This window comes from Indicator indicator, chromosome 32 (genome assembly GCF_027791375.1).
Source record: "Indicator indicator isolate 239-I01 chromosome 32, UM_Iind_1.1, whole genome shotgun sequence".
NCBI lineage: Eukaryota > Metazoa > Chordata > Aves > Piciformes > Indicatoridae > Indicator > Indicator indicator.
In genome coordinates this window covers 5,567,731-5,588,684 of record NC_072041.1, presented here as the reverse complement: position 1 = coordinate 5,588,684, position 20,954 = coordinate 5,567,731, and the positions used below count along the sequence as shown (strand labels likewise).

Below are 20,954 nucleotides of genomic sequence, written 5' to 3'. Positions count from 1 at the left end.
GGGTGAGGGGAAACTTCTGCTCTCAATTCTCTGTTGCAGAGAGGGCCTCAGTATGGCTGCTGGGCTGTCCTGCTTGAGTCAGGCCACTGTGGATTGGCATCTTGCTGATCAATTGGCTCATAAGTGCTGCGATCCCGGCCTGCACTGCTGACATCTGAATGGAGAGAGAAGAGAACAAGCTTGGGAAAACCCAGAAAGCACAAGAAGTGAATCCTCTAGAAGAAACCAACAGTTCAGAAGCACACCATACTAGCTGCTCTACCAGCTCCCCAGCACCTGTGTGCTGTGATCCTCAGTACTCAGACAGGAGGTAGGAAAATTCATCCTTCCAACAAAGGCAAAATAACCGAGGTACATTTGAACATACCTTGTTGTTCCCTAAGAACTGTCTTAGTAGCCACATGACTATGAGAAGGAAAGACCCACAACACTACATAGCAGCATAACAGGCTCCTGAAATGTACTTTAGCAAGATTAACTTTATGAGATCTACTGGAAAAATGAATATATAGAACCAGAAGCAGCAGGAACCACAGCTAGCTGACAACAGAGATTTAAGAACCTGATTCATCCACAAACCACTCCTCCCAAAAATACAGCTGTGCCACCACAGCACTAAATCTGAATCCAGCAGTACTCCCCAAACTACACTACAAACAATTTGCCCATGGTAGAAGACTGGTACAAAGTCATGTTACTGTCCAGGAGATGAGCCAGAAAAGAAAATACAGAAAGAGAATGCGCATAGACAGATCTTTATCTACAGGCCAGGCATTTACCATGGCTAGGAGGCAATCTGAATCAAAGATGGGCACAAAACCAGAGGAGAGGTTTGTTCTATGCAGCAAGGATGCTGCCAAGCAACAAAAAGGGATTTTGCTCCACAGGAAGCATTTTCTTCTCTGCTAAGTAGCACAGGTGACAGCTTTCAAGCACTGTAATACACCATCCTCTGTCCTGCACAGCCTCGCAAGGAAGGCAGAAAGATAACTGTGCCAGGATGCTGGGTTTGCCCACACAGCAAACAATCCCTTGCAGCTGCCCCAGCATGAAACAGCACCAGGCATGCTTGGTGAAGAAGCTGACTGAGATCCAGAACACCCAGCCATGGTCCCCTCTCTCTGGCAAGGCTGTCACATTATCATCTGCAAGCACAACCAGAAGAAAAATGAGTGCCTCCAGGCAAAGTCATATGAGGTAAACATCAATCTCATTTTCCAGGTGAGGAAATGGAGGCCCAAAGCAATCAAGGTAGCTAGGACACTTGAGGCCCATAGAAAGCATTGAATTAGAAATCCAGTTTATTTCCTTCCCATGCATAATCCAGCTAGAGGGGATGCAGCTTCTACTTTCCCCCAAGAAGGAAAAGAATGGGTTGCCAAAGAGAGGACACCCAAAAGCTTCCAAAAAGCACACACAAATGCAGGAGGAAGAAAGGAAAAGCCTTTCAGTTATGTTGAACAAGAGAGACAGCAGCAGTATCAATGCCATTGTGGGCAAAATAGTTGTCACATGAGGGCTTCGGGTCTGCAAGGGACGAGAGGAAGAACATAAGTTTAAGGCCTAAGACAGCAGAACCACAAAGTAGGAGAACAGACATAAGCAAGAAAGAGCAAGCACTCCCTGGAAAGGCCTCAGGCTGAAGGGTCTGAAGGGCAAGGTGGTCTCCTTAACATCAGAGGAGGTGACCCACTGACATGGAGGCAGAGGAAGCATCCTACCTATGTTAAAGGTGCAGTCTCCTCCACGCTCCCGACACATTTGATACACCAAATAGCAGGACACAGGTTTGAGAAGGAAGCTGAAGATGACCATGCCTACACTGAAACGTTTCAGATCAGTGAGATCCTTGTTTGAAGGGTAGAAGAGAGAGATGTGAATTATATCTGTGACAACTGTGAGCAGCAGGCCGAACAGGAACTAGAAACAAAGAGAAAATGGGACATGAACTGAATAGAGGATTAACCACTCTAACAATCAGTGACAATCTATGTTCACTCAATTGTGCCTTCACCCCAGTTTCACACATTGCTAAGCCCTGACACTGCCTGAGGTAGACAGATTCCTAAATGCATGATCTTGTATTTCATGCATTTTCTTCACATCTGTCAGACACCTTCTCATGACAGGATTGTTTGTTTCTGCTTGCCAATCTCTCTAATATTCAGAGAAGGCTATAGCCCCTCCAACTGAAGCATATTAAATGCTTTGAGTCTTCCTCTGGCATTGTAAGTCATAAGAGTAAGTAAAGGTGTAATCAAACATGTGTCACCTCTGAGAAGCAAAATAAGTGCTAGTGAACACTTCTCACCCAAAAGGGAATTTGACTCCTTCACTGCTGTAATGGGAACAGCTGAAAATCATCACTGACTCAAAGCAGTTGTCCCTGCCCTCCACCCTCTCCCTGAGCAGCCTGGTGGAGGCATGTACCATCATACTCACCATCGTGATGGCATCAAGGGAATCTCGCTGCACAATGGCCCAGATCCCCACTGCGAGGACACTGAAATTTCCCCAGGCATAGGAGGCTGGAAACATGTAATTCATGCACCCCCTGACAAAGAAGACAAAAAAACAGCCCACATTCACAATATGCCTGCAACATTTTGCATTCATCCCTCTTCCCACACAAACACCTCACTCTTGGAGTTAGGATCTTCTTGCACACAAGACAAGCACAAACAGGGAGCGTTGATTCCCTGAGAATGTCCCATTCCTAGTTTGAAGGAATTCTCACTTCTCTCACCCAGGTCAGGCCAGTTATCAATCACTCACCACACTGTGAGGAGCCAGTGTACCATAATGATAACCTAATAAAAAAAAAAGAGAGAGGAAGGCAGGTCAGCAAGTTGGCAGAACTCTAGAATGATTGACTTGAAATGACACCATCTTATTTCTGAGGGGTAGGTAGAAGAGTACTCTGCACACATGAACCAGTGCAGAAAGCTGGTGTAGCAACTGGGACAGTGAAGACAAACTCATTTTTCTCTGCTTCTGTTGCTGAGTATTTCCTATGGGGCTACACTGTAGTCATTCATTATTGTTGTCATCTCTGTTGACAGTTGATTCAGAGTCCACTTAGGCTTTTCTAAATGGGCTGTTGATTTTGGAACTCCAGAATAGTTTGTACAGAGAGCCATGCAATCTGATTCCCACTCTGCTAGCACAGTTTATACATGACCAATCTGACATCCCATCACCAACAAATCCATGGACAGTCATGCCCACAGCTCCCAGCAGTTTCACTCCAGTCCTTTTACCTCCTTCCAGTCTGTTCAGAGCAGTGGTTCGATTTCACTGCAGTATTTACACACCTGAAGGCATCTGTTAGGAAGGAATCTGAGAACCTCACCCTGCTCTTCTCAATCCCTGTGAAGCCATTAAGGCCCAAATGCTGGCAGTGCCCTAAGCAGCGGTAAGATAATGCTGTCACAGTTTCTGTACTTTGCAAATGTCCTTAATGATCCTGATCCTTGTGCTCAAGGGGACATATCCAAGAAGAAAGCATCTTACTGTAACAAGTAACACAAGGATTCTCTTCACCAGCACTTGATATTTCTGTAACCAAGGAGACATACTCTACATGTTTATTAAGACAGCAGATGGGAACGAGAAAACACCACTGCAGCTTCTTCTATACCTACAACCATGTGCTCACTCGCTTTTGAACCTGCTGGCCAATCTCAGCTGAAGGAGATCACTCATATTCACTCTCTAAACAGTTGTAAAAACAAGACTATGGGAGACAGCCTCTGTTGTTAGCAGCCTTGGGGAAAAAAAGGCTGAAGCCTGGACATATCAGAGGATACATGGAAAACAAGCAATCTTCCATTTTTTTTCTGTGAGAAAGGCTCCAAGTTGAATTTATAATTACTTCAGTATAAAAAACCACCTCCAAACCCACTCTGAAGCAGCTCCCTCACTCCCATAAACAGACAAAAAAAGAAAACTGGGGAATGAATTAGTAGCAAAAGGCTAAATGACTCAGCTGACACAGAAAAGCTGCATGCAGAAGCATTAAGACACTAAAACCAACATAAAATAGAGATCTACTGACACCCTGCTATATTCATTGACTTAAACCATCTATCCATGCTCCAACTTAATACAAAATTAGTGACTAGAGAAGAGCTAGTGACCAATGAAGCTGTGACATGAGTGAAGCACAGCCAAGAAATCAACAGGATTGATACATCTGCTGTGGCTCACACTGCCCTGCCAACATACCATAACGTAGATACCTTCTGAGAAGACAAAGCTTTGCTTCACTGCAGGACCCTACACAGCTGCCAAGCATTCACCCTGAGCAGCCTCGACTTTGTTCTAACTTCAAACAGGTTTTTATTAATTATATTTTTATAATTGTTCATGAAAGCCTACAAAACGCTTCAGCACCACCTCCCCCCACACACACACATTTACCTTCTCCCTGATCCACAGAGACCAGCCAGAAATTGCTAATCACTAAAATACAAGATGTTCTTGGATAAGAATGGAGATGTGCAAATAGCATTTACTCAGGAGATTATCACAACATCAGGGAAATTCCTAATTAGGCAGTATTTAATTGCACATTACATACCCACAAGACCCCTCAAGGCTCACCAGTTAATATAATTAGGCAGGGTGATTTTTTTTTTTAAGGAGCTGTCTAGATCAATATTGCAGTTATTAATTTATGAAGGATATTTAGTCATCAGCACAAAGTCAGGTAAACCAGACCTGATGGTATGAAGGGCTGCTGAAATAAACCCTAGGCATCCCCTTCCTGGTTATTAGTCCAATTTACCTGACAGTTCTTCAGGGCACTATGGAATTATCTGGTAGTCTTGGTATACTTTACCATAGAAAATGTAGTGTTAATGAAAAACATTCTTTAAAGTTACAGTCACTATGTGAGATTAGACAATTTGCAGGCAGTCTGCTGATGAGACAGCAGAAGAATTTACATTTTTCCCATCTGTTCTAAGATTTAAGTCTGTACCTAAGACAAACATACATGTTTTCTTCTGAGAAAATAACTCCTAAGACTTGAACTAGTGCCAAGAACAGAAAATAAGAAAGGTGGGGCCTTTGTCATCCCTTCTAGGCAGAAGGATGACCATGTGATTAAAAGCATTCCTCTGGAAATTGGGAAGAGCTAAGGGGAAATCCTAACTCTTCCGCAGATCCCAGCATGTGATGGAACTAATTGCCAAGCACAAAAAGAACCTGGGTCTCATTAGATGGGAAACTCTCTGGAACAGGAATTCACTCCTTTAAATATGCTCCAGCACAGAGTCTAGCACAAAGCTGAATTCTAAGTTTAAAATTACACATTTCCAAATCACAATTATTTTCTTGTAGTAGTGAACTTTTTTTTATTTTACTTTGTAGTTTGTTTTTTTGTTGGTTGTGGTTGATAGGTTGTTTAGGGGGGGGTTGTTTGTTTGGATTTTTTAATTATTTTGAAAGTGAGCTCATCTAATTTATGACATATTCACCTGAGTATACTAACCAAGATATAGATCTGAGTGGCCACCTGTGAGGATGCTCCTCATTGCTCTAACAACAGTGCTGCTAATGAAAGTGGTTAGGCAGAGGAACAGGCCGTCCAGTGGGGCTGTTGTGGCTCTTTCCTCAGGGATTTTTAAAAGTCAGCTGAATTCTGAGTCAGATATTTGATCTAACTTTGAAGTCAGTTTTGCTCTGAGCAGGAGATTGTACTAGATGACATACAGAGGTCTCTTTTTGTCAATTTTATTTTATGATGCTGTGACCTAGCACTTAAAAATGCCCCAGCACAAAGCATATGTTTCCAGGCACATGGATAGTAGAACCTTGTCCAGGTTTGATCAAACTCAACCTTCATATCTGGAGTCTCTGCATAACTACTGCAGTAATCCTAGGTGTCAAGTATTCACCACAGAGATATGGCTGTGCTGCTTCCCACATGCTTTGCTGAGCACTACTATTAGGGTTGAGCCAGTAGATACTGTTCCATGAGCATGTTCCTCATCCACTCTAGGACAAACCCTGCTACATTAGTTTTATAGCTCTGCAAGTAACTTCAAGTGAGACCTCAAGGCTAAGACATTGCTGTGTCCTGGCACAAACACAGCTCAGTCATGCAGTTTTCTTGGAACTACTTCTATCACAAGGCTCATCTTTTTAATCTCACAGAAACTGTAAGCAGCTCATGCCAATGAATAGCAATACTGTGTGTACTTTCCAGTCCCTTTCTGAGTAAGAATCCTTCCAACCTTTGTGATACATTTCAGGGAATCAGGCCCTAACTGAGAAGCAGTGCAAAGATGCAGGTACAATTATTAACTCCCTATTTCCCAGCTCTTCAGCCCCACAGCAGTATCAACTGACTTGACAACAAGGAAATTCTTAATGCTGACAGCAGTTTGCCCAGGACAAGCTCACTGTTATATAATAGAGATTTGGGAATGGCTGTCTGAAACCAGAGAGGAAAGGCAACACTTCAGTTGTGTTGTCACAGTGACTCATTCATTCAAGAAGTCTGTGTTTTTCAGCTCCCCTATCTCTATCTCCCATGGTAGAACATGGATTTCATGTTGGCAAACTTTTTAATTAAATGCTCTTACTTTTCACTGTTGTTTTAGCAAGGGAAAAGCAAAATGAAAACAAAAGCCAACAAAGTAGCAAGTTACAAAACAAAGCAGAAGGCAAGATGTTTTAATCTTCCTAGTGCCCTCGGAGTCACATAGTAGTCCAAACTTGCCAAAGTATCAGCCAGTTTCCAGAATGTAATATAATCCACGTGCCAGGCCTTGAAAACCCCATTTGTTCACTTGCCTCTACCAAGGAAAGTTGCTTTTCTTGGTGAACCAGTCAGAGGGGGGAACGTCTATATGAATACCAAGCTTTTATTTAGCAGTCATGTGAAAACCTTCCCATACAAAGCTGAATTCCTACCTGAGATAGTATTATCCTCCCACCTAACCTGGAGGCAGCCTATTCCAAAGCCACTGCTCACAACTTTATGAATCAAGTACAAAACACTTGAAGTGACCAGTAGTGCTTTCATTCTCTGGGCAAAGTTTGAACCGAAGCAAGCATATACCAACTTGCTGTACCAAAAAAAGTAGCAAAGTCGGGAAAAAAGCACACAAACCTAGAAATCTCAGGGCTCTGAAAATGGGTTAAAAAACAAAAAAAGAGGAAATTTATCTGTGTTTATCAGAGTGTTTCAATATCAACATAGAAGCATAGAATCATAGAATGGTTTGGGTTAGAAGGGACCTTAAAGATGATCCAGTTCCAACCCCTCTGCCATGGGCAGGGACACCTTCTACTAGACCAGGCTGCTCAAGGCCTCATCCAACCTGGTCTTGAATACCTCCACGGACAGAGCATCCACAGCTTCCCTGGGCAACCTGTTTCAGTGTCTCACCACCTCCACTACAAAGAATTTCTTCCTAATATCCAATCTAAATCTATTCATCTAACATCAAAAGCAAAAGTGATTGTAGTGTATTCCAACTTCTCCACTTTTGCCAAAGTGAAAAACAGGACATAATTGTGGTTCAGTTCCTTGTTTCCCATTTCTCTGGTTATTGTTCACCAAAGTTTTCAAAACACCTCCAGTTAAAGCCTCCCCAGCAGCAATTCCAGTTATCTACCAGATAACAGCCCTGAAGTAACTGAGATCATCTTCATAAGCTATTCTGCTTGACAAACAAATTTTGGCTCCTCAGGATCTTGGGTAGTGTTTATCCAGGATTAGCTCTGGTCAGCTGAGCTAGAAACCTCCATGGACACAAGTTAATCACCAGTCGTTGTCCAAGCCCAGTCCCTGGTCACTTGAGCAAGGGCTCTAAGTGAAAAAGACCCTTGGAGGCACTGCCTACCGAGCCTAACGGCCACGAGCTGTCGTAACATCAGCTCGCGAAGCTAAAAAGTTTAGAAACTCCCATCTCCATCCTCGGAAGCCTCCACACCTCTGCAGCAGGGCCTAAGCCGGGTCCTGATTCAGGCGCAGAGCCTCCAGCGTGCAGCAGGAGTGGGCAGGCTGGGCTCAGCGTTCACTCCCGGGGACACCGTCCGGCCGCCCTTCTCCTCCGCCTCCGCCTCCCCGAGCCGAGGAACGGCGCTGCCGCCCCGGCCGAACCCCCCCAGCTCTTCCGCACCTCACGGTGGGGCCTCGGTCAGCGCCGCGCAGCCCCGAGCTTGGCCGCGGGCAGCCTGCTCTTGCCAGGGCAGCCCGGCAGCGGCTCAGCCCCACTGCCCCTACCTTGAGGCTGACAGCAGGCAGCTCCATGGCTGCGGGCCGCCCGCCCGTTCAGTCCCAGCGCTTCGGCCTACTCCCGCGGGGTTGGGCTCGAGCCGCCCCCGGGCCGCCCAGGGGAGGGCGGTGGGGCTCCGGCAGCCAGGACACCGCCCCGCCGGCCCCAGCCCCGTTACCGCTGTGATCGGGCGCTGGGTTGCGCAGTGGCTCTGGAGCGTGCCTTCGCCGTGGCGAGTGGTGACCTGCAACCACACGGCTGCGTGCCAGGCAAGGAACTGCCTGGGTACTCTGGGTGCCTGATGTGTGTTGCACAGCACCTGCCTCCCAAAGGGAGGTTAGAAGTCTGTCTGGATGAGCTTGTTGGCTCCGAACACCCAACCAGAGAGTTCTTCCCACTGTTTACAGACCCAATGCAGCTGAGGGAAAGTTTGATATTGTATTTGGGCTTTAGTCAGTGTTCAGGAAGGTGTTCTGGAGAGAGAGAAAGCTTTTGTGCATACAAAAACTGGGATTGTGACAAGAAGGTCACTCCTCAGTGACAAAGATACTTTCCATAAACACCAATAAAAAAGGTATTGCAAGGTGCTAGTTGTGCTCAGCTGTGTCACACAACCGAGTCAAGTTCAGGTCAGGCTTTGGGGCTGAGCACTGGCATCTCTTACCATGTAGATATTGATTGCTCTCTTTGGCCCTAGATTTGTTTTGGTTTGTTTTTCCCTAGAACTAGATGTCTGAATTTATTGCCTAAATTCCTGGTACAAAACACAAATCCTTCATCTCTAGTTTCTAAAGAAAGCTGGTCCTGTTTTAGTGCTGGGAAAGTTGATAGGTGATCAACCCAAGCCCGCACAGTGCAGCCGTAACTTACCATTTCCTTCCCAGTTCGTAACAGCAGTCTTCTCCCTGAGTACAGCAATGAACTGACAAAAACAAGAGGTCAGAATGACCCCTCTCAAACCCTCCCTTCCTTGCCCAATGTTAACCTGTCTGCAGGGTAAGGCTGCGATGTTTTACTGGGTCAGTGGCTTTGATCATTTATTCTTACCAAAAAGATGGGGTCTCTGAGGAATAAGCAAGGAGTCAGAAGTTCATGGCAGAAGTTGAATGTGGAAATGTATATCATCATTCAAACTCGTTTCCAGTTCAAACAGTGCAGAGCAAAGTTATGTATGCTGAGAATTGTGCAGTGCTGAACCTACACCCAGACCTTCTCAGTCAAGCCACAAATGGCAGCCTTATCTAGCTAATCCTTCACTGCACCCCGAGTGCTATTGACTGCTAATGTGCAGCACACTTGAAGATATCCCAAGGGAAAGTATTAACAACCCGGAAAATGCTAACCAGAGGAAGCAGCAGAACAAAACTGACTGGCTTCGTAGCTCAGAACTGCAGTAAAAATTAAAAAATAGATTCTGAAAATTCCCCCCAGGAATGTCTGAATGTGCTACCTCACCAGATGAAAGGTTGAAATATAACTCATCTATTGCCACATGACACATCAGATGTGACTTCGTTTCCCTTACTGTGTCTTTCAGGGAAGCTCTGCCTGTATTCACAGAAGTAGTGGCATCATATGGGACCAGTGCTAGTGGTCCTGGTAATGTCAAGGACTAGACCACCCCAAATGACCAAAAAGGGATGTGACACCTGGGGTGGGAGGAAAGATAAAGAGAGCCTTTGGACAGCCATGTTGCTGGCTCAGTGTTTGGATGCAAGGTATAATGGGGACACCTTCCATTAGGACAGGTATCTACCAAAGGAGAACTGTTTGTTATAGAGCCAAATTCCACTGTCCCAGTTTAAGCACTGTGTGGATGCAGCAGTGTGTGGGTGTCTTTGCTCCTTCCAGCACTCTCACTCAGTCTGAGACAGAATCTCTTTCTCATTTATGCAGCATGAGCCATAATTTGGATTGATGTGACTGCTGCTGTTTAATGCAGAGCATTCATTTCCCCTTGTACAATAAAAGCGCTTTACTTCATTTTGTTCATCAGTGTATTGTGCAATTAATTCAGCCCTCCTTATTATATCCTAGGCTTACATGACATGGACTCAAGGGACTTAGAAATGTCTTAATGATCTCATGGATATGAAAACATGAGAGCTATGATAGCCATTATGCATTTGCACGTCTCTCACACCTCTCTGATCTGGGGGGGTTGGTTGTTTTTTTTTTCTCTGCTTTGCTTGTACTTTGTAAATTGCCTCTCTGTGTAATCTGCTGTCTCTGTTCCCTTCCCCAGGCTTGGTAACTCAAAGCAACATAAACATGGAAAGAAAGATAAGCAGCAAGTTAAAAACGACCCGCAGGGGGAAGCAGGTGACCCAGGAGACTACAAACAGGATACAGAGATCTTCCTGATTAGAAAACTGGTCCAGGTGAGTTCATCTCCCTGCAATTAATATCCAGAAATTAGCTGCTTTATAACAAATATCTTGGTGGTATATCTTGTGCAGACTGAGTAAAAGCCTAATATGCAGCTGGATCCCTTCCTGACAGTATAAAGTGAGGTTAATAAGGCACAAATGCATTCCTTTGCATTTCCAGGACATTGTACGGTTGGTGGCTAAGGCAATAGTAATACCATGGGGAAGGAGTGGAGCTAATAAAATTGCTACCACTGTCCTTATCTAGCCTGTGGGGCTGGCAAAAAGCTCACCCCTTACAGTTCTGCCCTTCTCATCCCTCACTTGGGGTCGGGTCTGAAGGTAACTAAAGACTGCAGCTGACATCAGTGTCTTTGAGTTGTGCCTCTGGCTGTGCAGCTAAGAGCAATGAAGGCATCAGTGTGGCACAAACGCATATATTATCAAGAGAGCCTTTCTGAATAAGCTGTGAGGAAGGACATATAGAAGTTGTCCTGGCTCTACAAACTCTCTTTTAATTCCCAATGGGAAATAAGCAAGCAGGAATGTAATTTGGATTGGAGGGGAATCTAAAGGCATTTGTAATGCTACTGAGGAGCCTCCTGCAACTTCGCTGCAGAACAGCCTGTGGCAAGATATTTTGGGAGTGGAGAAAGTCACACTAATGTGCTATCTTGAAAAGCACCCTTGAAAGGTCTTTCCAGTCTCAGCAGCAAGGAGCTGCTCCTCTGTCTAAAATCTAACTAGAGCTTTGAGATACAATTGAGGGGCTGCTCTTTGAAGGTTCACTGGCACTCTAGAAAATGAACTGACAAATGGGTTTGTGGGGTACATGTGGTCACTCAGAACATTCCAAGAAAACAACAGCCTGCATTTTTTCTTATATAAAAATATGCAATCATAAAAATATGCAATCAGTGCTTTTCCCAGGCTTTATGTATCAGAGAGTGACTGGCACAGACCTGAACATTTTGGTATAGCTTGGGTTTGAAATTGAATCGCTTTCACACACTGTGGATTGACAACAGGCTAATTACCCAGAGCTGGGGGTGGGGAGGAGGGCTGGGGGTGTGGAAAAGAGAGGTAAAATGAATGCAGGCTATTACAGACCTGAGAGAGAAAGATTCCCAAGTGTTTTAATTTGTGCTTCCAGTCCTTGTCTCTCTTCCAGTCATCATTTTTACAACTGCCAGCAACATCCCCGAGATTCAACAGCATTTGCAGAGCAGGCAGCTGCTGAGATGATTATGTCAAATCAGCACGCCGTCCTCTCTTTTCCATGTCTAATGATTCTCACCCTTGGAGAAATGGTTTAAAATGATGCATACCCCTTGGACTCATTGTGAGGCTGCTAAAAGCAGTAGCTGTAGAGCAGGAGTTTGGGTGGGACTCTGTCACTCTCACCTTTCTTGCATGCATGCCTTGCAATTAACTTTAAAAATCATTCTACAGAGCCCTGCTATGGCTGGTTTGGGCCTGATCCAACACCTTTCAAGGCAGTAGAAAATCTTGCAAGAGCTGTGGCTTGTGCTTAGTGAGAGAAGCTGATCTTGCTTGGATTCCTAATTTGAGTTTCTCAAACAATCAGTTGAGAAAACCATGTAAATCAAGACTTTCTTCTCCTGCTGTCTTGTTCAGACCTAATTTCCTCAAAGGCAGAACTGCCTCTGACTGCACTGTGACTGGGAGATACTGGGAAGGAAGGGGAAAGTTGATAAATATAACCCAGTGATACTATGGTGCTGTAGCTGTTGTCTTGCCCTTGAGACAGCACAGAGCAGCACTAAAAAGCTTTGCTTCACTCAGGAATGGATTGGACTTGTATGAATGTTGCCCTGGGGTTTTATATCACAGGCTGGTCTTGCATTCCACAACTTGGCATGTTATTTACTCAACAGCTTTCCCTTGCACTGTAGTTGATCTGGCTGATAGGTCATGGCAGGTACTCCTTTGTAACATAGGTAAATCAGGCTGGCTGTTTCTTTTCAGACTGCTGTGGCTGCTTATCCCTTCTGCTGCTTACCCCTTCTGCTTCACCTCTGCAACATCAGTTTGATGCAGAAAATGAGTTGCAGGCATAGGCTCTATTTCTGAAACTCCAGTGATGTAAGCAGTCAATCCAATCATTCTGCAGTATGATTTATTAATTGTATTTTCACTAACCTTAAGCCTTTAACTAATGCTGCCAGTTAATAATAGCCAGCTCTTTATATAGCAAACTCAAAACTGAAAAAGCAGGAGCTGAAGAAGCAAGTCTCCTGTTGGAATCTGAGAGCTCTGGCTTTGAATTTAGACTTGCTGTTTACACCTCCTTGTATTTCATGTGATTTGCAACACAATTGCAAGTACTTCACACGATTTGCCTAAAACACTGCCCAGGATCCCACAAGGATCCTGTATAGAGAATACTGGGCAAAGAATACACCTGCATGATTAAGATGCCTGCAAAATTCCCTGCTTTCTCTCAGCTGCACTGTTGCAACCATGTCTCAGCTCCTGTATTGGAAAGCAGTGTGGTAGCAAAACCTGGCTTTGCTAACGGCTGTTCTCATCTGTGTCACATAGACGAGGTTTGAAAGCTCTGCAATTGACTGTGATCAATTAAAGCCTTTTTCCCTCTGCGCTTCCACCAACAATAGCAGTGGCAGCACCACCCGCTAGTCTGCATCTGGGCTGAGGGAGGGGCTGCATTTCTCTCTCTGGATTAACAAATTACCTCCTTGCTGCTGTGGCATAGAGCTGGAGCCGAACCACCTTTCTTTACTCCTGCCTTTTGGGCTGAGACTGTAATGCTGTAAGCAGAAACCTAAAGAGCTACAACCATCCGAGTGAGAGGTTTTGCCTAAAGGTTCCTTTATGAATTCCTCTGTCAGTGTTCCTCCTGGTAGTGCAGGGGTGTGTGGGTCAGCACTAATGCTGGATGTACAGCAGATTTCTGTAGTCATGACTGGGCTCTAGTCATCATGTTAGAGGAATAAACTGTTACACTAGCAGTGTTTGAGTGCATACACAATGCACTGTCACTGCAACAGAAACAGGAATGCAAAATGGAGATTTGCCTGCCTAAACGGAACACAGGAGTTTAGGGAAGCAGCACAGAGAGAATTCTGACCACAGCACCAGGATTAATACTTGTGTTCCTACACAAAATGCTGTACATCTTTGGGTTCTTGAATATAAAACGTTTCAGAGCCATCTCCCACCAGAAGCCAAGGTTCTGGGGTGTTAGCAGTAGAAAAGAACACCTTCACCAACTAACACTGCTCCTGATTAACACAGGTAGTCTGCATTGCTCCAATATAACACTGAAGTCAGTAACTAAGTAGTAATATAAAGAAGCTTTAAACATCTGGATGGCTACATCAGGCAGACACTGACTGTTAGTTGCAATTTGAATGAGAATACAGGGATGATTTGATCCCCAGTTTGGGTAGAAATTCTTTTTCTGCCAAGTGACAGAATTGCTCTGTGTGATTGCCTGAAGTCATCAGTGCTACCTGCTCGCCAGCTCTCATAGGCCTTTCTGGGTGCCATATCCTTATGTGCAGACATAGAAGCAGAAGAGTTGCTCAAACGATATCTATCACATCTTTATTTACATATCATGGAAACACACATGCAACATGTCACAGGATTTACTACAATGGAACAGCCTGTCCCTATCTCCTGTTACCAAAAACTTTATTTTTGGCTCACTAGGAAAACTATCACTTCCCCAGAAAGCTCCTAAAATAATCATTAAAAATAGCAGACTTGGCAGGATAACTAAATGAGTGAGAGCTGCAGGCTGGGATTTCTTGCCACATTCTTGCAGAAACCAGGTGGTTCTGCAGAATAAAGGAAGAAAGAAAGGAGTGGGAGTGGATAGTCCCACAGAAGACAGTTAGGAAATATTAGTAACAGGTAGGGAATATCCATCTGTAGCAGTGAAGAAAGGAGCGAGCAAGAGCTCTGTCAGAGGGTACCCTCTCACCTAGGCAGCCAGCTTCCTGCTGATCCATTTCCTATGTTTGATTCCACCTGGAGGCTACAAGCTTCCTATCCTCTAGGAAGCTCTGATGCTTAAGAAGGCTCTACCTTTCTTCTCAAGCAATAGTTAAAGGGGCAAACATTAAGCTTATACCTCCTTTAACCTGAACAATCTCTCTTAACTTGCCTCTGTTAAGAGGACACGAAACTACAGAGCCTTTTCCTGCAAGGACCGTCAGAATGGTAGCCAAGATCATCTCCTGCTATCTGGGAGAGGGGGACCCAGGTCAACAACAAGAATGTGCTGAGAGAAGGGGAGAGGAAATGCAGTGCTGGTATGGAAAGGGCTGAGATGACTTTATGTGAGCCTCAGTCTTGTTGGAACCTGCCATGTTCCAAGCCTGCAGCTTCAGTCATTTGCTTGACTTTCTCCTCTAATTCCCATTGCTAGGTATAAGCAGTTTGAGCCCAGCTCCTGACCATCCAGGCAGGAGTCCCCGCCCTACTAAACATTAATGAAGGATCCCTGCTCTCCGTTGGCTGACTCGGGCTCCACACAGCGCCCTTTCCTGCGGGTCACTCGTCGGTTTCGGTGGAATTTGGCATAGCAGCGTAGCCCTAAGGAAAAGACAGGCACAGTGAGCAGGAGGGACCAGGGCTCACCTCAGCAGTAACACCAAACAATTAGGTTTTGTCCCCAGTTCATGTCAGAGCCTGCTGCAGTGGTGTCAGTCCCAGGGCTGGGCAGCCTGGGCTGTGTCAGCTGAGGTGGCAGAGAAATGTCTGCAACAATGGGCAGGGCATGTTGCTTTCTGAACCCTGCTGTTCTATTTGGTTCACTCTTCTGGTTTGGGATTCACTGGCTTAGGCAGAAGGTTTCACTGGCTTCTTGAAATACCAATGAATTATCCTGATTGTTTCCAGCAATTTTATGGAAGCCGTACTTGGTTTTCCCCCTATTACTTGCCATTAGTGTCTAAGTGATCTTTCCATTGGGAAATTACTATAGACTTAATGTGCAGCAGCAATGGCTAGAGACCTCCCCTTGCTATTTATTTCCCTGAAGCTTCAGGAGAGGAGGGAAAACACTCTGAAGCATTATTACTGGGAAGTCTGATCCAAAGTTCCCTGCTGATCTCCTTCAGTTTCTCTGTTATATTGTTGAATACCAAGGGGAAAAAAAAAAGGCATTTTAATTGTTAAAATTAAATGTTAAAATTTAAATGTTAAAAACATCAGTACATATTCTCTCATGGCAGGGAATGGCAGTGGGAACCTCTAGTCAGGCTAACTCATCAGTTTCTGGCATAAATAGATTTATTTTTTGGTGTCTATTGCTACACCAGAATGCCAAGCTTCTTGGGACAGGATACAGCTTATATTTAATCAGCTCTGATTTTCAGTATTCCACAGTCTGGTCATTGGGGTTGGCAGCTCTTTTTACTTCCACAGCAGGTGGCAGACAGCAACAGTGCCAGCACCCCCAGAATGAGGGAAGCTGAGGATTTATAGCTTTTATGAGACAACCCTAAACCTTGAATACTTGTACACAGGAGACTCAGCCAATGTCACAGGTCACTGAGCAGCCTTTTGGAGTGTTTCCCTGGGCTATGGTGACACCAGCTACCTTGAAGTCGGGTTTCTGCCCCTCATTACCAGTCTCCCCAGGGCAGACTGCCCTCCCAGAGGAGAGCACACAAGATCAGAACTCTGCTCTAAGTGTTGTGTCTGTCTTATCTGGACCCTAGATCTCTGGGGATCTTTTTAATGCTACAGAGGATGCACATTTGACATCACCTAATAACTAGCTTAAATACAAAGCAGGGCTGGAGGCAGCCTTTGTTAGGCAGAAACACTTTTCTAGGCTAATCTATCAGAACATCCTCTCTGATGAGGACCTTCGAGTGATAGATGATACACTCAAGGTGAAGACTATCATTTAACACTGCAACTCCAGGAAAGCAGTGTGTTTAACTGGGCAAAAAGGAGGTAAATAGCTTGGTCAAAGTCACTAAGTACCTAACACAGGTTGCAGAATTTGGCAACCAGAGTTTTGCTCTAGCAGACAAAAAGTCAGTGCCTAGAGCTGATCCTGAACGTGTCCAGGCTAGAACAGGGCCTCTCAACATCTTCATAACACAACTGTGTATTAAGGGCTGCTGGAGATTCTTCACAAATAGTTTTAATACATGAAAGTCTGTGTCCTGCCCACACCTACTAAGCTGCTACAAATTCAGCTGAAATTAACACAGGGAAGCAGTCTCAGTTTATAACCTGTGATGCTTCAAAGCACCATTGAAGTGGTAATATATTGTGACTTCCTCTGCTAGATTTGTAGATATCTGGACTTTTGCTTTCTAGAAGGAAAACAAGATGTCTTAGATGACTCAGTGGTCATATTGTGAGTCAGTGGCAGGGAAAGGCTGAGAGCAACAGAGCTTAGCTCCTAATTTCACATATAAACCACTATTTTGAGTCAGCACAACCAACTATGCAGCCAGCTGGAAGGAGGAGAGCAAAGAGCTGAACTCACCTTCAGTGCACATGCAGTCATCATAACATTTGTTGTTAAGGCCTCGATTGTGTGGTTTGCAGAGGTGCTCACGCAGGTCACAGCAAGAGCCTGCAACACAGGAATAAGGGTCAGCTCAGCTCATTTAGCCCCTTCTCTTGTAGAGTTAGATACCTGTGACAGCTCCATGACACAGACATGGGACAGACATCATCTGTTCCCACAACGTGCCTGAAGAGCCTCTGCTTTTGCCTCTGTGTACCACTTTCTCTCAGTGTTAGAGGCACACTTGTGTTGGAACCTGGGCTGGGTTTCAAACAATCTTACAACTCTTCCAAGCTGATCCTGACCTGGGAGGCAGTCAAGGTGATGATCACATGGCTCTCCTTCAGCAGTCATGGTTTCATTTCTGCTGTTGGGGCTCTTACTGCGGCGCTTCTCTAGAGGAAAAAAAAAAACCAAACAGATGCTGATCGAAAATTTCATGCTAGTGGTTTTACTTTGGAGACACTATTGTTCCAAGGTACAAACAGCCTCAAACTTCAGTGAGTTTGAATTCTAAACCTTCATAGTCTAATCTCCTCCCTATTTCTTAACCCTCCATCTATCATTTTTTTCTCTGCCCTCAAACTATGCCTCCAAAATGAGAAACATTCTGCAGCTGAGCACAGAACAATCAGCATTATTCTGCTTCTCTCTTTCCTCACTGCTATGATCTCACGTCCTTCAGCACGTCTGTGAACACTAACAATGGGACAAGACTTACAGAACAACTTTTGGGAAAGAGGACAGGGAGGTTTTGCACCTTTCTTTTTAACAGAGGGCCACATTTCTGGTTTGAGATCCTCATAATCTGTCCAGTCAAACAGTGCCATATCTAGGGTGGGCATCACATCCCCATCTTGCCTGAGGCGGGCCTGCAAACCAAAGAGACAATGGATTACACTTCCATAGTGACACTGAAGTCTTTACAAATTGTCCTGGTGTTTTTATGCCTTAAAAAGGCTTTATGATTCCCACCTCCATCCCCTCCACCCTTGCCTTGTCAACTGTGGATTCTTGACAACTCATTTTCAAAAGAAAAGAGCTTTCCCTTGTTGCAGTGGAGGCCAAAAGGGAAGTTTCTGCTGTTTCTATGAGAGGACAAAAAGGTGAGCAAGAAGCATTTGGACATGCTGCCTCTCTCCAGCCAAGCACTCCTACTGCCTTTCCGGTCCTTGAAGCTGAATGAAGAAGGCTAGTGAAGCAGAGGTTGGGCAGGGAAGAGAAGCAACTAAACAAACTGTTTATGAAGAAGAGGTGTTTAGAAGCCTCCAATATAGAGTTGCTTTGAGGGTAGGCTTTGGTGTTAAGAAGAACAGACCTTTAACAGAAAAAAAAAGGAAACTGGACCTTGTCTGCATACATTACAGTTACCAGCTGCCTCTTTACCTGTGACCGTGGTGATGTGGCTGGAAGAGCAGGGGGTTCTTCTGTGGAAACAGCTAGTTCCAGTGCAGGCGTGAGAAGCATGGTGGGAGTCAGACTTGTAGCTTCCTCTGCCTGGAGATTTTGAAATTGTTCTTCAAAGTTTTCAGGTTTCTTGTACAGGGAGCTTGGCCCAGCATCAGAAGTCTTCCCTGCAGAGGGCAACAGGTAAAGCAGCATTGGCTTTCCATCCCTTTTCTCTCTCTGTGCCATACATTTGAGTCAAAGGAATTCAGATTTCATCCAACCACTGGCCTGTTGTTGTATCAGTCATGTGCTATTAAAGTGATAGATCAGGTCCAGAGCATCCCAATTTTTACACATTTAAGTTATACATTATCCCACCTTGCTGAAGATAGGTCTCTCTCTTGCTTAGGATTTCTTCTGCTGATCTCAAGAGTACAAAATGTACTTTTTAAACCAATGGATTAAGCTTCTGCAAATACCTATGAACACATTCTTCCTTGATTTTAGTAGTGAGTTATTTCAGCTGAGCTCAAATCAGGACCTACCTAACCTGAAATAAAAACATTTTCACAGCCCAATACCTGCTTTTCCTAAGTATTAATTTAAAATATAGATCTTAACTTAAACCAAAGAAACAAGGCCTGTTTTGTAGTCTGCCAACATTGCTTCAAACTAGCTTTGTTTCATACTCTTCTGTGTTATTTAACAGGAGTTGTTTAGTCAGTCCATTGAGAAAACAATAGAGACATAGGGAGGAGTGATAGGTGGAACTCAGGGGTACTGACACCCAGTTTGTCACCTCATGTAGATTGACACAAATTGCCTGGCTTTAGCAGAACTAAAGATTTACCACACTGAGCATACCACACCACACCACAGAGACACACACCCACAACTTGACCTGCAAAGGAAAGCAGTCCTAGTCAAAAACAAGCAACGTTTTAAAGTAATTAGTCCAATTTCACATGTGTAAAATGTGTATTTTTTTGTTGTTCATCATAAATATAGAAGAATATGAGCTTTGAGGGGCGGAAACTGATCTTTAAATGAAGTAGGACGTCTGTATTGTTTCTAGTTCTGGTCATGTTTTGAAGTCAGTGGAGAGACTGAGCATGGCTTGGACATGTTTGTTCATAAATGAAACAATTGGCTAAAAAAGCAAAAACACAAAAGCAGGCCACCCCAAAACAACCCCTCATGTCCTAGGAACTTTCAGAGCTCCCCCTATAAGGCAAACCAGGTCATTTTCACAATATTGCAGCCAGCAGTAAAAACCAGAGGTTTTTCTGAAGTTCCTCTTTTGTCCTGTGCTGCTTTTGTTTGGCAGATTTCTCCCCAAAGCAGGCACAGAACTCACACCCTCCACACCCCCACGTGACTCAACCACAGCTGCATTTTCTTGCCCTCACACAAGTGACACTCATTTCCAGTGACCCAACAGCCTCAGCTCTAATACCTCTGTGGTGCTTCAGCCTGTCCCTGCGGTTGTGTCGCCGGTGCTCTCGGTTCAGCTTCTTTCCTCTCTCAGACCCAGGAGACTGGTTTTCCCTTTCAGGATATGGGAATTCAAAACCCTGGAACACATCCTTGTTCTGTTTCAGGGCTGCTGGCTGTCCCTCTGCTGACAGCTCTTCTACAGCTGGATCTCCACTACCCATTCTGAGGGCCTCTTCCCCAGCTGGCCACCCTCTAGAAGGCATGGCATGGACCCTCTCCTTCTTGGCCAAGCCATGCTTGTGGTGGTGTCCACTTCTGGGCTGCTGCAGCCACATCTCTTGGTTTTGAAGATGATTGTTATTGTCTGGGACATTTTTAAGCTCTGTGCTGGGGTCCAAGGAGACTGCAAGACTGATGTCAGAAAGAACCAGCACACACAGGAAAAGGAGAGGAGAGAGGGTGGAAGGAGTTGCCATGATCCTGGGTGTTCTGCCTCACCTACAATTAAGAAAAAAGAACAAAAAATAACCAGCCAATTTCTAGGAACTGCAAAGGCAAACAATACTGACACTTAGAAAAAAAACACCTAGAGCTAGAAGCTTATTTTTCCTTTCTTGGTCACCTCCTCCTCTCCCAGCCCTGGTTACAGCAGCTGAGACACATGTGCTGGGCCTGCAGGGCTGAGAGGTCCCAGTTTCATGTGCAAATGAGGGCCATCAATCAGCAGGACATTTCCCTTTGATTCTTCACTCGCCCCCCTATCCTCCCATTCACAACCTACCATCTGAGGGGCTGGGGCTGCTGGCTCCTATGGGCCACAGCTCCCAAGCTTCCTGCACAGCACCAGTGGCCAAGACCATTTGCTGCCAGGTCGGCATCCTGGGCCTGGCTGGCACTGGCCCCTCCTCACAGCTGGTTTCCTTGCAATGAAGACGTCAAGATGAACAGCACCAGAGGCAGATGGTGGCCTCGCAGGACCAGCAACAGCCCTGAGCAGCT

At 45.0% G+C, this 20,954-nt stretch overlaps 2 protein-coding genes across 2 annotated transcripts; both read right to left on the bottom strand.

Annotated features, from left to right (window-relative positions):
• Nucleotides 1-47: 47 nt before the first annotated feature.
• AGTRAP (angiotensin II receptor associated protein) lies at nt 48-8,269 on the bottom strand. Its single transcript, XM_054395039.1, has 6 exons — nt 8,243-8,269; nt 2,776-2,810; nt 2,443-2,554; nt 1,722-1,920; nt 1,489-1,527; nt 48-154 (listed from the first exon to the last, which is right to left on the bottom strand). The coding sequence occupies exons 1-6, from the start codon at nt 8,267-8,269 to the stop codon at nt 48-50; spliced, it is 519 nt and encodes a 172-aa protein (XP_054251014.1).
• Nucleotides 8,270-15,077: 6,808 nt separating this feature from the next.
• Nucleotides 15,078-20,431, bottom strand: DRAXIN (dorsal inhibitory axon guidance protein). Its single transcript, XM_054395089.1, has 6 exons — nt 19,975-20,431; nt 18,516-18,703; nt 17,890-18,001; nt 17,435-17,524; nt 17,106-17,195; nt 15,078-15,190 (listed from the first exon to the last, which is right to left on the bottom strand). The coding sequence occupies exons 1-6, from the start codon at nt 20,429-20,431 to the stop codon at nt 15,078-15,080; spliced, it is 1,050 nt and encodes a 349-aa protein (XP_054251064.1).
• Between the last annotated feature and the right edge of the window lie 523 nt (nt 20,432-20,954).

Coding starts and splice junctions, on each gene's coding strand:
- DRAXIN (XM_054395089.1), bottom strand. CDS start 20,431: ATGGCAACTCCTTCCACCCTCTCTCCTCTCCTTTTCCTGTGTGTGCTG. Junction 17,525..17,889: donor GCCCTCTGTTAAAAAGAAAG/GTGCAAAACCTC, acceptor TTTTTCCTCTAG/AGAAGCGCCGCAGTAAGAGC. Junction 15,191..17,105: donor TGACTGCATGTGCACTGAAG/GTGAGTTCAGCT, acceptor TCTTTTCCTTAG/GGCTACGCTGCTATGCCAAA.
- AGTRAP (XM_054395039.1), bottom strand. CDS start 8,269: ATGGAGCTGCCTGCTGTCAGCCTCAAG. Junction 2,811..8,242: donor TGCCTGCTGTCAGCCTCAAG/GTAGGGGCAGTG, acceptor TTTTTTTATTAG/GTTATCATTATGGTACACTG. Junction 2,555..2,775: donor CACTGGCTCCTCACAGTGTG/GTGAGTGATTGA, acceptor CTTCTTTGTCAG/GGGGTGCATGAATTACATGT.